Raw genomic sequence first — 16,158 nt, forward strand, 5'->3', positions numbered from 1 at the left:
CCCACTCTGATTCTGTTAGGGGGAACGCCTGAAGCACAATTTTATAAAAAAAAAAAATCTGTACTCACTGTACCACTATATGATTTGGGATGCTGGCAAAAGCGCCAGAGTGAGCGCCAACGGAATATAAACGATCTTTGTATTCAATAATTATGTAACTGCGCATGCTCTGAGTCCTCCTTAGGCCTCCTGCTTCCACGTCTTAGCACGGGAGAACGTAGCCAATCAGATGTGGCCACAGTGTGTTTGGAAACAGTCGTCCTCCTCGCTAAAGTCCTGAATGTCAAGCAGCTGGAAGGCACATCTAGAAACGTCAAAGTTCTACAAGTTGTTGTTTGCACAAGACGGTTTGCGTCTCTTTTTTCCGAGGCCCATCGAGAAACATTAGCTTTACGATTTCTTTTGAATTTCGTGAAGGGTCGCATAGTGTCATTCGAAGAACAAGACTAAAAGTAAGAAAGACCGATGGATGTGGGTGATACCATTACTCTCCTCATAAAAACGCCTAACCAGGCGCAAGAGGACCAAACCGTCGAAGGTGTTCATCCGAGTTGGACTGTAATGGATCTAAAAACGCGTTTGTCAGCTGTCTACCCCACCAAACCGGTGAGTTATAAAGTAACTGAGAAGTTAGCAGGTTAGCTAACGTTTACGGAACTAGCAGGTTAGCTCGCGTGTCGGACGCAGATCGATATACATACAAAAAATGAAAAAAGTACGAAGAATAGACTTGAGGAGTGTTGTGTGTGAGTCTTGACCAAGAGACCAGTTTCATCAGTTTTCATTTTCATTTTGCTACAGTAGAGTTTAAACAACTCATTAATCTACATGTTTCATCTTCCCAGCATTTATTTTACACACGACAGGACAAGCAGCACAACTGTTGGCACCGTAGAAATGTCTGTGTTGTTTCGTTAACATAATTTTGTTTCTCTTCCTTAGACTGTAAGCGAGCAGAGACTAATCTATGGAGGCAAACTCCTGCCTGACCACCTGCACATTAGCGATATCTTCAGACAGGTATACGTCACAGTATGGTTGTCACGAGTGTAACTGGCTGTCTATGAACAGGTTTTCTTAGAATTCACGGAAACACTATAAATGTTTTCTGCTTTTCCCTCTCTTTGTGTTACAATAAATAGCCCTGTTCATGAAATCACTTAAGTCAATGTTTTTTATCAGTTGACTAATTAAAACCTGCTACAAACAGCTGGAGTGTTCAGTCTTTCTTTCTGAGGGCCACAGTCCTACTTGTTCATCCGATTATTTCTGCCGTACCTATTTCTGGTCACCAATAACTGCAGAAACGGTTGGAAAACACGCAGGACAGTGACCCTGAAGGACCAGGACTGGACTCTACCCGTAACGTGGAGGATCAGCCACACTAGCGATGCTGTTTGTTTTGTCCAGAACCAAACCGCTGCAGTTATGCTGTTTCCCTTCAGAGCATAATTTGTTAATTTGTAGTCCGGATTGCGATACATATCTAGAAACATGGCTGTCAGTTTAGTCTCGTAGTGTTTATTTAATGGTGTGTTCATGTATTTATGTAGCTCCTCTAATTAGGTATTTCTGTCACCTTTCTTAGACTGACTCCCTTCCCACACTCCACCTGGTGTGCCCATCTCGAAATCCATTTTGTAGCTCAGCTGGAGCTGAAAATAAGGTGAGAAAGGGTGCTGTTTACTCATGTAAATAAGGTCTGTCACTGGGTGCATGGAGCCTCAGTTCCCCAGCTGGTTTCAGTGTGCGCTTGAAAGATTTGCTTGTTAGTCTTGTCAGTTTTCAGTTTCTTTTTTTTGTTTTAATTGGCATCTATTTGCTTTTTTAAACACTTTGTGTTAGATTTAGGCAAATTTCAATGAGAACTTAAAACATGTTTGTGCACTCAACGACAACAGGTGCTCTTGTCGTCACACTATGAAGTGGAACGGTTTCACTTGAGCAGTCATCACTCTGCTCTACACATAGCTAAAGATACTCAGTTCAGTTTCACAAGCATCTCGTTTTCCAACTCTCCCTGCTCATTACCTTGGTCAGGTGTGTCAGTTAGCTGCTGATTGACTGAACACAAGTATTAGCTGGGGCAAGGAGAGTTGGAAAAGCAGCAGGACAGCGGCCCTTAAGGACCGAGTTTGGAGACCCCCTGCCTATTGTAACTGCCCAGCTGTTCTTACATTGCAGACCAAAGAGACAGAACAGTCTCACCCATCCACGGCAGACGTTGTCCAGACTCCCAGCACACCTGAGCTTAGGCAAAGAAGGCAGTCTTCCTCTTCGTCTACTCCTGCAGCTCCTGCGCAGATCCTAGCACCTCCACCAGGGACTCCTGTTTGGCCTGCTGGTGTAGTGTAAGCCACAAAAGAAACATATATTCATTATTTAGGTAGCTGGGCATAATCAGAAATATGTTTCAGAAGCATGATCATATTTATTGAGAAAAGCATGAGGCCGATTTTTTTATTAACGTAAATTAAAATTTACTTTATAAACCTTATACACTATTATAATAGCAACACTGACTCAACCAATGTGAACACCTGGCAATTTACAACGCTGATATAATAGTTCATCAAACAAGTGCAAGTTCATTTTGTTAATGCTGCTGTGGTAGTCATTTAACAAACCACATTACCAAGTACAAAGGGGGAGTGAAAGCAAATCGCTACCAGATACTTACAGATGCCATCGCCCTCAGTCAATATATATTTATATTGTTGGTATGTACGCTTGCTTGGTTTTCAGTTGACATTTGAATGAATGTTACAGTTATAGGAAGACATGTCTCTCATCTTTTTCACTCTAGGCCAGGAGCACCACAGGTGACTCAGCCAGCCTTTCCCAGGTTCTCCCTGTACAGCCCTCAACAGCTACTGTGGCTACAGCATGTCTACGCCAGACAGTACTACATGCAATAGTAAATTTATGTTTCTAGTCTTCTGTTGCATGTTATGTAATTTAATCAAGTATTAATTATTATTAATTAATTTCTGACTCCTTCTAGCCATGCAGCTTTGGCAGCAGCAGGCACCATCCTCTCTGCATCAACTTCAACCAGTGGCCAGTATCATCCTGTTCCTGCACATCAAATGCCTGTTCCAGGCCCGTTAGCCAATCAGAACCCCATTGACAACCTGCCTGTGAATCAGAACCCAGCACAGGATGGTGTTTTCATGAACCCAGGGGAAGCCAATCAGAACATGAGGATGAACGCTCAGGGTGGGCCCATTATGGCGGATGAGGAGGACGTGGAACGCGACTGGCTCGACTGGCTGTACTCTACTGCTAGATTTGGTGTTCTGCTCATGATTGTGTATCATTACTCCAACCTGAGTCGCTTTCTGCTGGTGATGAGCACCCTTCTCATCATGTACCTGTGAGTATACCATAGGTTGTTTCCTCTTTGCTTGAGTTACTAGAAACGGAGCGTTCCACAGTAACTAGTTTTAGCTATACATGTACATAACCTAAGGAAGTGTGTTGGCGACTAGGGACTTGAAAATAATTTACCATATACACTACGTTTTGGTAATAGTTTTAGTTTATTTGTTAAGAACATCACTAGAAATGACAATGATTTGCATTTCAAGACTGTACAAAGGCCTTCTGCGCTTACATAGCATTCAGGATACACATCTGTAAAACCTGCCAAACCAGAACCTTAGATTAGAACAAACAAGTGAAAGCTGCTTAACTCCTGGTTAAGTTTTGTTACAACATGTTTTGTCATAATAATGTGAATTTTGTTTTTTAGTGCTGGCATTGAAATAAAAAAATAACAATGTAATATGTATTTTGATCATTATAATACATTACTAGCTTATTTTCTAGAATAAGAGAATAGCATGTGATACCGTCACAGCTTTTGTATGCATGTAGAAATTGTCCAAAAAAATTGAATTAATTATCTGACAAAATGATTGCTTTATTGAATTATTTGTTGGGTATAACATCAGATGGAGGTTCTGCTACAATAAACAAGAGCCTTTTTTTGCTGTTTTTTTTTTCCTTGACAGACATAGTGCCGGGTGGTTTCCTTTCAGAAGGCAAATGCAGGTTCAGGGACCTAATCATCTGCTGCCCCCCCAGGACCAACATGACCAGCAAAATGCAGACAGGAACCCGAATCCAGTAAGAAATAAATTCTTCATCAACATCGATGTTATAGACATAGTTCACAGTTTCATTGTCATAGTCATAGTCCTAGTTTGTGAGAGTCATGGAAATGTCTTCACAGCACTGTTAGACTACAAGTGCATCTGTTGCTAAAGCTTCACGGTTTTATGAACATCTTGTCCGTCCTTTCAGGCAGATACTGATGGTCAAGAGGATGAACCTGCTGTTGCAGCAAATGGATCTGATGTTCCGGGACCAATGACAGCAGTTTTGGTTCCTCCTCACAGAGTTTCCATCATGTTTACAGCCTGGGTTTTTTTAAAAAGCTTTCTCTCCTCCCTCATACCGGAGCTTCCTCAGGGCATGGCCAATTGACCATTTACAAAACATGGCTGTCATGGCACTCAAAAAGTACCAACAAAATGAACTAGAATCCAACAGTATCAGCTTCCTGTTTTATGTTATGCCACACCAAAGACAGATATTGTTTTTTTTTGTCACAAGCCAATGCATTTTTTTCAAAATCTTTACATATCAAATACAGGATTTGATATGAAAACATACCATTACAAACAGCAATGCATGAATACTTATACATATATCATTTCATACTGATGCGTAGGAATACATTTTTAATGGATAAATTAAGGGACATGTTTAGAATTTAGCATCAAGCCTAGAAAGGATAATCAGTCATATCTGTTTTTCATCTGTCTAGTTATCTTGTGTTATATGATCCACATAAAGGATGATTAGTTAAGATCTGCATCTCTAAAGTTCTTGCATTTTAAATTGTCTTTCATTCGATAAATGTAGAGAATTAGGTTTTTGGAATTGAAAAGAACTGAAAATTCACACACATTTGTAGATAAATGTACACAAAGCACTTTATATGTATGTTATGCGAGCTTTATATAGCTATATATATATATATAAAAAATGTAAATTTGAGGCCTAGAGTTGGGGCTTTCTTTTTCTTAAAAATTTAAAGTTGAGTTCAAGTTTCTAAAACTAAATAGGTTTTTTTTTTTTTTTTTTTGCGCTTTTATTTTCTTGTCACAGGTTGTGTTATATTTAATACTAAATCGTTGCATGCTCCATTGTTTTGATGGGTCCATTGAGTAAATGTATGTGCGGGTCACTTTGCTCAAGTGCTCCTAATTCTATTACATTATTTGAGTCTTCATTTTGGCATTTTCATGTCATTCCAATTGATGTTTTACAGATCCAGTATAAGAACTTACTGGGTTTTTGTCATATCTAACCACAGTGATTCCTCTTGACTTATATCCAGACCAGGATTTTGTAAAAATGTCTTTTGTGTGATTGTTTATGTAGTTTAGAGCGAATGGATGCTGTGGAAGGAAGTGAATTTGAAGGACAAGCTTAAATGATGGACGCAATAAATCACTCTTGACTGTTCATATTGTTTTGGTTTTATTTTGTGTACGATAAAGTTTGGTCCACTGCGGTTCACAGTATTACTTGTTATTGTCATGTTGTCACTCACTGACACTGGCCTGCAAATATATTTTGTATTTTAACCTGCTGTCACATTCCTTGATTGATCAAATTATCACTTTATAGATTTGTTAATTAAATACGCAGTGTTTTAAAAATATTATTGAATCATCTGACCCGTGTGAGATCTTAGAGGTTCAGATGGTGATCTGCAATATCCATCAGTCCATCCATCATCCTGGGGGCAGCAGTGTGGCCAGAGAGCTCCAGACTTCCCTCTCCCTGGACACGTCCTCCTGCTCTTCCGGTGGGACCAAGGCAGAACTCCTCACCCTATCTCTAAGGGTGTGCCCAGCCACACTGCGGAGGAAACTCATTTCGGGCCACAGGTATCCGCAATTTTGTCTTTTTGGTCATGACCCAAAGCTCGTAGGTAATGGTAGGAACATAGTTTGACTGTTAAATTAGGGGGCTAAATTCACCAGTGATCAAGTGTAGGCGACATCTGTTCAGTGCAAATCACTAGTCATTTGTACCTATCGCTTAGGTCTTGAGTATTCTGTGAAAACCTAAAACCTTTAATAAATGTATATCAAATTACCAGAACCAACAAGCTCACAGTGAAAGTGCCACAAGAACAAATAGACTCATTATTTCCTAAGAATCACTTCTAGAAAATAATTAAAGGTTCAATCAACTTCTATATTCAATTTCACCCTAAGATGAGACTTTTGAGGCGATCCTTTGTTCAGAAAATGTTCAGCCTGAACAATGAATGCAGGAAAAGTGTAAACACATTAGAACTTGTTGAGTTTTAATCTTCTATAAACCTGACGAGTGCTGGTAAGTGGAGTGCCTGCACCTCAGCATCCGTTCCAAGCTGTGGCTACTTTTATCTTGTAATTGTTGATCTATTGAGATCCATAGTTGCAGGGTTTCGAGTTTGTGGAGCACATCAGCAAAGGCTGCACTTTGACCAGTTTACTTAAAGGGACAAATCACAGTCAGTGTTTGTTCTTTCATGAAGCCTGGATCAGACTATTTCTCCATCTCTCATTGGATAAAGAACATAGTTTCTTCTAGTCCTCCCCTTAATCAGCTGCTGTGTCCTCTCAGTGAGAAGTCATAGAAAGCTGTTCGGTTTTTTGAAGCAGAGCAGAGCTGCCATACTTCAGATCTTTGGAATCTGAGTTTGAATGATACCAAGACGAAAAGTGTGTTGATCCGTAAATTGATATTAGACAGTGGGTAGGAGAGAACTGACAAAACATCTTTTCAGCATCAGTGAGCTGCAACCGGTCTTGGGGAGTTGAATCTTGTACCATGTTTCGTGATGCGTCTCCTGGACTGTTGCTGGTGCTCCTCTCTGTGCTCGGGCTGTCTCATGGCTGCCTGCCCGAGCCTCCTTCAGCCTACAGATTCACAGGCATCGTGTGCCGGCTCACCTACCCCGCTGCAGTTGTGCGTGAGTGGAGGTTTTTGACCTGGTTTTGCTATGTAGCTGTTTGTTCTTTTCTTCATTCTGGAACCACTTGTCTTTTGTTGAATAACAGAGCCAGAATGTAAAGGTCACATGGAATGCTTTTAACAAGGAGCTAGCTGGGTCTACAGTGGGTCTAGAGTGGGGTGCGGGGATGGTTGTAGCCTTTACTGACTAAACAAACATTAACATTTCAAAAACACCATTAACACATTTAAATTTACAGTCCAAAAAAAACTGAATTATTTTCAAACAAGCTCAAAACAATGATTTTAAAAAAGGCTGAAACTCCACAATCTTATCAGGTTCTATCAGGGCACTAACCAAATTCATCTTATCTGGTTGCTGCAGCAAATTAAAAAAATCATTTGGTGATGTCTGCAGGCTAAAACATCAGGCGTTGAATCCACTTGTGTTACCTTTAAACCATAAACTGTGAGCTACTGTACAAAGGCTTCTGTTGATCATACAGCTGTACTTTACTGATGCAGTATTAATAGCAAGTGGAAGCCAAGATTGTAGGATTGTTTGTGTCACCAACACAATGTTAATGCTGAACTGTCGAACTGTTTTATTTATGTAATATTTGTGACCTTAATGCCAAACTGTGCTCTGTGTTTTGAAGTGAATGAGAAAACCACAAAAGTGATAGAGGCAGCATTCCAACATACCAGATACCCAAGTGTTAAGGGAGAAAAGTCTATACTCTTTATAGGCAAAGTCATATATGGCCTAGACAAGTGAGTGGACACACACACACACACACACACACACACACACGTGCTACAGTATACAGACTATTGTAATGTCTCTTCATTTGGCCCACCCAGTTTGGAGATTCATAATCTGTCGATTGGACAGAGCGTGTTTGAGCTGCATCCAGGTGAAGGCATCGCCTTGAAAATACACAATGTATCTGCAGTCTTCAAGGGGACCATCCAGTACGGATATGGCAGCTGGATGTAAGTCTCATCAATAGGCTGCAGTCATAGAGTAGAGAAAAGCACATTATTTTAAATGAACAAGGTTTAACTTTGCTTATTCCACTGTAACGTTTTTTTTTCCTCATCTAGTGTCAACCTTGCACATTCGATTGACTTTGAGATTGAGTCTCAAATTGATCTTGGAATCAACCCAAAACTTTGTAAGTGCTTTTTGTACAGTGCGTGTGTTAACCATCGAAAGAAACCAGGCTTGAACACGACTATCCCCCTAGCACCTGCGATTTCATTCCTAATACGGGGAAAAGTCTGGAACAGGGATTGGTTTGGAGTCAGAAATACCAAAATATGTTTTAATACCATCTTAAAATACCCACTGTTACAGTACCGCTCTTATCTGTGTGCCTCCTTTGTCAGACTGTGGTGCAAGTAAGGTAGCGGCAGACACATCTGACTGTTACCTGAACTTTCACAAGCTGCATCTACATTTGCAGGGGGACAGAGAGTAAGTCACTGAAGCCGTCTGAGTGAGTGTCAGCAGCAGAAAACAAGAAGCAGGGAAGCATCTGCATTTCGTGCTATATTCAGCATATGTGAGCTGCTTGTGTGTGTTTGCTGCTTAGACCAAACTGGCTGAAGAAGCTCTTCACTGACTTCATCACTTTCACCGTTAAGCTGGTCGTCAAAGGACAGGTGAGGGCGATGGAGGCAGAGTTTGGCTTTGAGACACCATCACTGTGACCTGACAATGTGTTAATGAGTCCATTTTCTCAAATCCAGATTTGTAAGGAGATCAACAAGGTGGCAAATATACTGGCAGATTTCATACAAGACACAGCAAGTATGTGTGTGTGTGTGTGTGTGTGTGTGTGTGTGTGTGTGTGTGTGTGTGTGTGTGTGTGTGTGTGTGTGTGTGTGTGCGTGTGCGTGTGCGTGCGTGTGCGTGTGCGTGTGTGTGCGCCATAGCTGACATTTTATGCACAGTGTCTTTTATTTGTTTGCAGAGGAATATCTCAGAATTGGAGGCATCAGTGTGGATATTGGTATAACCACTGTTCCTGTCATCACTGCCAATTACATAGAATCATACCATAAGGTGACAGTCTTCAGATTTTAATACTTAAATTCAATATTCTAACAACCTTTAATAAAAGTAATGAAAATAAACTAAACCCTAACTAAACTAAAGTTATTTGGGAGCAAAGCAAATTCAGTGCTGTTTCGCTGAGAACCATTTGTTAATGATTTCCATCATTCCTCACTTACTCATAAATTACTGGTTCAAAGATTAAAAATGTTGAAATGTTGGTGTTGCATTTGATAAAAGCCTGAGCTTTTAATATATACATTTAACTCTTACTATTTTGCTTTGGACAAAATTCTACTAGTGGCAGAAGGCAAACGTTTTATTATACACATATTCTGTGTGAAGGTGGTTCAAAACAAGGCGGTTGTGTTGATCCACGTCTTTGTTCTGTTTTTATAAGCAACCTACTTTGATGTTTGCAAATCCTGTTTGCTACCTTTTATTTGGCCTACTATTTTATTTGACTACTGTATTGATTTTAGGTCGACAAAACATTATGATAATAAATACATCTAAATCTTTAATAATTAGGAGCCAACAAGCCACAATTTCTCCTAATGCCTTATAGAAAGCTGTCCTATTTTTTACTGAACCTTCTACTTAGTTTAGAACTTTTAACCCTGTATCCGTATGTGTGATTGAGCTCCATTGTATCACCCCTCATATTCCATCTGTATAATTTAATTTTTTCCTTTTATTTAATCTTGCAGGGCCTGATGAGCTACAACAACACTGTTTCTTTCATTAGTGATTCAAGTTTCCATCCCAGTCATCTGACAGAGAACAGGATGCTCTACTTCTGGGTGTCAGGTCAGTAACTGGTTTGGAAGTGTGAACCTATAGATAGAGCAAGATGATGTTAAAGAATATGACAAAGAATAACAACAAGTCCATTTAGTTTTTGCCTTATTGGTCCTTCTTGCCTTCTTATAAAAGTTTCTTTTACTAGATGCATCACCAACAGGCTGAAAATATAAAGAACAAAGAATAAATACCTGTGCAAAGAAAGAAAAGTTTTGCTACTGTACATATATGTAAAACCAAAGTAAAACCTTTGAAAAAAATCATGGTATTCAAGCTCTACTAAAACAAGATTTTGTAGATTTTGCAAAAGTTTGTTGCAACATGTGCTAAAGCACAGTTTACAGTTTTGCAGTATTTCTTTCATTATTTTTTATGTTATATTATTAGTGTTGAAATGACCTGTTACCTGTTTAGAGGTAACTATTATAAATAAATAAAATAAATAGAAAAGAATTGTAAATAATTTAGATCCCTAGATAATTTAAATTTTAAAAACTTTTTGAATTAGATGTTGTATTTAAAGACAGTGACATTTTGTGTTGTGGATTTTGTAACATATTAATTTTTATTAATTTAATTATTAAATATATTAATTTTTACAGTCTATTAGACAAAAGCCTGCTGTTAGTTACTGGTTAGTTGAGTGTCTTGGTTTTTTTATTCCAGCTGTGCATTTTGACAGGAATTCCTGACTTTCAACACTACTTTGTGCTCTAACCCCAGACCAGGTTTTTAACCCTATGCTCACTGCTGCCCACCAAGACGGAATGCTTGCAATCAATATATCCGGACCAGAGCTTACTGTAAGTGCAACACCTTCATGACCTGAGGCTGTCCTTACATATGCTAAAGCATACAGATGTGTAAACATGTGTCATTGTGTGATTTTAGGACCTTTTCAAGAAGAACCTTTCCAGTGATATGCCCGTGTTTATCAGAAAGGTAACAAAGACAACCTCACTAAACCTGCACATCCCTCAACAGATAAATACACTTTGTTAAGTGAAAACGTTGTGTTAATGGCTTTAGTGTCTATTGGAGTCAACCTCCCCCACACTGAGAGTGTGGAGTTCACGTGTGCCCTCCTTAAACACCTCCACGCTGGGTACCAGAGTGCGGGCGGAGGCCAGCGGAGAGCTTGACTGTGGAGATGGTGGCACACTCTTCTTTAAAACGGTATTGTCTTGTGTCTTTGGTTGTTTGTGTGTATGTGGCCCTGTGATGGACTAGCAGGGTGACCCCCCCCCCCTCCCCCCGGTGTCAGCCACCTGTGACCCTCACAAGGACACGGTGGTTGAAATTCAGTAAACGTCACTGGTCAAGCAGAGGTGACATTTTTAGGCTGATGCACCCATATTTTTGTTCATTGACAACGTCATTCCAGCCTTTGATGTAGTTTCCATCATTATGATACCCTGGCCTGCTTCAGACACACAACGTCTCTCATGACACTACTGCTTGCAGTATAATACAGTATAGTACGAAATACAGTAAGGTTTGGTTTGTCTGCTCAGAATGTGGTCGTGGATGTCACTGCCTCCTACGCCGAAAAGAAACTGTTTCTGCACGGCAACAGGTCACAGTAAGTAGGAAGCTGCTACACACAGACACAATCCAATATCAAGTCGCAACATGCGTTCACTAATGTTAATGTCCCTCTTGTAGGGTTGTTGTGTTGCACGCTGAGCTGCCCTCACAAAACGTGTTGGTACGATGCTTCTGTGTTTATACGTATATACACACAAAGGGCACCAATTATCCATAGAAACAATAAGAGGATATCCATTAATTAACTTTAAAATAAGATATATGTTTTTAGGTTTGACCACTGTTGACCTCTCCCATTTTTCCTAGTTGAGTGATGAGCAGCTAGAGTTCATAATGGAAGCCATAAAGGAGATTGGCATTCCTAAGGGCCTGTCTGGTAAGACACACACACACACACACACACACACACACACACACACACACACACACACACACACACACACACACACACACACACACACACACACACACACACACACACACACACATACTGAGTAGGTCGACTACCAGTGAGCTACTGTATTAGGCAATGACTGTGACTCTTGCATTCAGCTCTCTAGAGTGGAGAGAGTGTACACTATTTTGTGCGTTTGTATGTCAATTTTGTCACCCTTACAACCAGTAAAGAAATATTTTGTCTTTGGCATCTGTAAAATAATGTGAATTTTCTTTTTGTATTTATTTGGCAGTTCTTGAAGTTGAGCTGACAAAGGTGTTGGACAAGCAGGGAACCTACTTGTTTGACATCTTTAACCCTGAAGTCTTGCCTCAGGATGTGAGTTTCCCATGAATTCTTCCACCTCACTCCTCCCACTTCGTTTTATATTTTTATAGTCATGGTGATTCTGCTTCTTTCTCCCAACACTGCAGGGCTTTGTGATAATTCAAATGGATTTTGGTTTCCCTCATCACCTCCTGGTGGAGTTCCTCAAAAAGACATTACAGTAATTGTGCTGGAGCTGCAGTAGGACTGGTGACTTGCTTTATGTACTGTAGTATCTTGTGCAGAAAACAAGCCCACAGTGATATTGTACCCAAAATGCTAATGCATATATAGAGAAACCCTAAAAAAGACAGTAGTGTCAAACAGCCATCAGGGGGCAGTGCTGCACAGCTATTGAGGTTACTGGCCAGTTAAATGTCAGCGACTGACAGTGACTAGTTCAAACCCCTGTGAAAACCTGTGTTAGATCTACGAAGACATTTAAATGTGAATGTCTGTAGTTATTTTTGGAACATATATCTGGATGTCAGACTGTAACTTCTGAATCAACCTGTGAAAGCTTTGTCTGGCTGTCTGTTTGAATCATGGAATGCTACTGACTAAACACGCCCCTACAGTCAGAAACACACATTCTGCCTTTCTTTCAGCTCCAAACACAAAAACTTTGCATTTTACGATCATTACACAAGGGAAGTGTTCATTACACAAGGGAAGTGTTTTGAAGAGACTGGAAGTTTAGCTCGGTTTTCAAAAACCACGTTTGTTCTCTCAGTCTGTGAACCTTGGTGTGTTTGAGGCCAAATTGTGTCCACTTCATCTTTATCATCTTCATGATCATAACCACTGCCCCAAGAAGATCTGTGTTTAGTCTATTAATTATTAGCAGCTGTAGTTGAACTCTGGAACTCATACATTTTTAAGTAGGTTATTAAGTCAGTGGATCTGCAGTTTGTAATTGTGTGTTTTCCCAATGGGTAGCGTTCAAAAGCCACCACTGCTACATGTGAGTGTTTTGAACAGAAAACTATACCAGTCCTCTTCCTTTGCTCACCTGTTGGCAGTAAGGAAAGACATGTAAACTTTAAACTGAGGTTGTACAATATATATATAAGAAATGAACTGCTGAGTCTTCATTGCAAATCAATCTTGGTCAGGCACCCTCATCTTTTACTGCTACAGACCATAATCAGCCCCATCTATCCTGTTTTCACATAAAATTCATTCAATCTTCATTTGTTTTGCGTTGTCTTTCTGTAGCTGCATCTCTTTCAGGTCGAACAACCACAAATATGCCGTAAGGTGTTACAGTCCTGCTCGTTATGTACTTGTGTTCTCTGTACACCTCTTGTTATTCAAATCTAGAAAAAAAGTACTTAACTTTGTTTAGCATGAGGTCATTTGAAGTACAAACACACTTATTTACCAGAATGTGAGCACATTTACAAAAACGTTTATTCCAGTGTAAGGTTGTTCGTTTCATTAGCCCAGTGTATTTGGCTGGCTCCCTTTATACTACTCACACTGATTACTGCAGCAACTCCAACCTTCCTCACGCAGTTTTACAATGTCAGCTTTTATTCTACAGCCGTTACGCAAGTGAAAACCAAAGTGTTCTTCACCCTGAAACATGGTTTTAGAGACTGGAAATGTTTGAAGTTGTAGAATTCGTGGGTTCACAGCAAATTCAGCATATTATATGTATAGGAAAGTAAAATATATTAAGATTTTTAGTCTTTAGGCTGTTTTAGCTTCTATCAAGTCTTTGTGGTACAGTAATCTAGTTTTTTGGAAGCTTAAAGGACAGTTGAGGTAAAAAAAAAAAAAAATCATGCCACACATCTGCAGTACTTCTGTAAAAAACACTGAATTCTGCTGAGTTTTAATTGTAACAAATGAGTCATGTCCTGAAACCGGATAAGTAGCAGGAGCAGACGACTCTTCACAAACTGACAAAGGCCTGTTTACTTTTGTTCTTGTTTTTAAATGAGTTCCTCTTCCTCATCAGATCTAGAGCTGGTGAAAACACATGCTGTTGCCATGTTCTTACTACAATTTTTTAATTCTGTGGTTTTGTCTATGTGGGTAAAATGACTAAAACATTTCTTTGAAAACAAACAACATAAGTTCAGCCAACTACAATGAATTGTCTAAACATGTTTTGGACACTTCCAAAACTAATTAAACTGGTTATGCCTTTTTGTTTCAACTTAGTATAATTTTTAACTGATACCACAATGTTCAGGTCAAGAAGAGAGAGTACAGGTCTTGGCAGTAAGTCAGATTAGCCTAAAATGAGTAAATCCAACCAATTCAAAATTAATGTAATTACTTTTTATATATTATGTCACGGTGCTTCAGATTTGTTTATTTCAAATTTGCTTAATCTGCATAACATTTGTGGAGCATCAGCTCAAACAACAAACACATGAATGAGTTTGTTTTTGGCGACAGTGACTCTTTGGGTAACGTGATGTTGTCAGTTTATGGATAGTAGCATATCTGGCTGCCAAGCCTGACTCACTACGGCTCTGACCGCAGCATTCCACACCCCCCTCACGTCAGTCCATTATCCCAATGAGCATTCCACATAAATCTGTTATGACTGTGCCGTTGTCAACATCACCGCTGACAAGACACAAGTCTAGCATTTTATTGAGAATCAACAAATACTGTCCACATTCAACAGTAACATCAAAACAACTTATTTTCAGTTTCTCCTGTGCAGAGGTTAAACTTCAGTGTATGTATATGTATCAATATGCATATATATATAAGCTATGTGTACCTGTCTATTTTATATACACTTTAGCCACATAAAAGTTTTAACATTGTACATGATTGATTTCTGATTTTTTTATTTTTAATAATTTTGTGGTGTTTTGGCAAACACATCATGTACAGCTTTTATCATCTCAACACTGTATCTAACTTCCTTCACCATCACTGGTTCTAGTGAACATGGCTCATGGATTTAACATCAAAGGAAGAAGAAATATAGAGTGGAAAAGAGAGATACACATTGAGAACTAAACACAACCAACAACCAAAACAATTTAAAATACAGAAATAAAGAAGAAGAATTCATAATCAGTAATGACATGTTTTTTGTCTTATTTTACTCATTCTATTGCTCTTGGTGCTAGAATGTGCACGAAGGTACAGTTTAGAAAAGCATGGGCAGGTTAGGTCTTAACATCAAACCGGATATGTTTTCTCAGTAGAACACAGGGTGTGGAGTGCAACTGTGAAAGTTGAAGGACTGTAGGAAAAGTACAAATCATGAAAGTCAATAGGACAAAGTAGAAGAACTTTGAGAGTCAGCTTTGAAGGAGAGGCCTTTCTGGCAGGGCACTCTTCATCTACACCCCAGCAGGTTTGGCTGGTCGTTCATGTCCCATGATACCGGTGTTGACAAAACCAGTATGTGAGGAATTTATTACAATGACCATATGCAAAATTGTTCTGTATGAAATGAACCATAACGGAACCACACCTCACTGGAATGGAATTGAAAATATTTTTTTACCTGTGGTGAGGAAACAAACTCAGTTAAATAGGCTGAAAATAAACTGCTTTGTAATTACGTCCTGTCTCCCTGTCACTTACTAAATCTTACAGAAAAATAGATAAAAAAAACAACAAATTTGTTGGGAACATAAGGGGCTGTGAGGAGACGACTTATAATTAAGTGCTTTGTAAGTAAGAAGAAACATTTTGAATTCTATTCTAGATTTTACAGAAGAGAAAATCTAATGATGAGAAATGTGATGTCTCTTCCTAAGTCCAGTAAGACTTTGGCTGCAGGTTGGAGGCCTTTTAAGTGTTGTTGAGACAAACTCTAGGAGTAAGTTACTGTAGTCCAGCCTAAAGGGAACTAATGATGGCGTCATGTTTTAGCATGACTTTGAGAAAAGATACAAAGTTTACCACTACACCTAGAATTACGTGGTTATAGAGATTTCTTATATACTGTAGGCTGTCACATTACACAGAAAAA

At 39.3% G+C, this 16,158-nt stretch overlaps 2 protein-coding genes across 2 annotated transcripts; both read left to right on the forward strand.

Annotated features, from left to right (window-relative positions):
- The first annotated feature begins 204 nt into the window (after positions 1-204).
- herpud1 (homocysteine-inducible, endoplasmic reticulum stress-inducible, ubiquitin-like domain member 1) lies at positions 205-5,538 on the forward strand. The gene is made up of 8 exons (XM_029154383.3): positions 205-606; positions 943-1,020; positions 1,589-1,666; positions 2,185-2,351; positions 2,807-2,917; positions 3,005-3,376; positions 4,017-4,131; positions 4,309-5,538. The coding sequence occupies exons 1-8, from the start codon at positions 466-468 to the stop codon at positions 4,489-4,491; spliced, it is 1,245 nt and encodes a 414-aa protein (XP_029010216.1). The 5' UTR covers positions 205-465; the 3' UTR covers positions 4,492-5,538.
- A 1,094-nt stretch (positions 5,539-6,632) lies between these two features.
- cetp (cholesteryl ester transfer protein, plasma) lies at positions 6,633-15,720 on the forward strand. Its single transcript, XM_029154701.3, has 17 exons — positions 6,633-7,042; positions 7,683-7,797; positions 7,888-8,019; positions 8,131-8,201; positions 8,416-8,503; positions 8,622-8,691; positions 8,779-8,839; positions 9,003-9,094; positions 9,796-9,895; positions 10,613-10,692; positions 10,781-10,831; positions 10,919-11,065; positions 11,404-11,471; positions 11,555-11,597; positions 11,744-11,813; positions 12,127-12,212; positions 12,308-15,720. Exons 1-17 carry the CDS (start codon positions 6,901-6,903, stop codon positions 12,383-12,385), a joined length of 1,494 nt encoding a protein of 497 aa, XP_029010534.1. The 5' UTR covers positions 6,633-6,900; the 3' UTR covers positions 12,386-15,720.
- Positions 15,721-16,158: the final 438 nt, after the last annotated feature.

Source organism: Betta splendens, chromosome 6 (genome assembly GCF_900634795.4).
Source record: "Betta splendens chromosome 6, fBetSpl5.4, whole genome shotgun sequence".
NCBI lineage: Eukaryota > Metazoa > Chordata > Actinopteri > Anabantiformes > Osphronemidae > Betta > Betta splendens.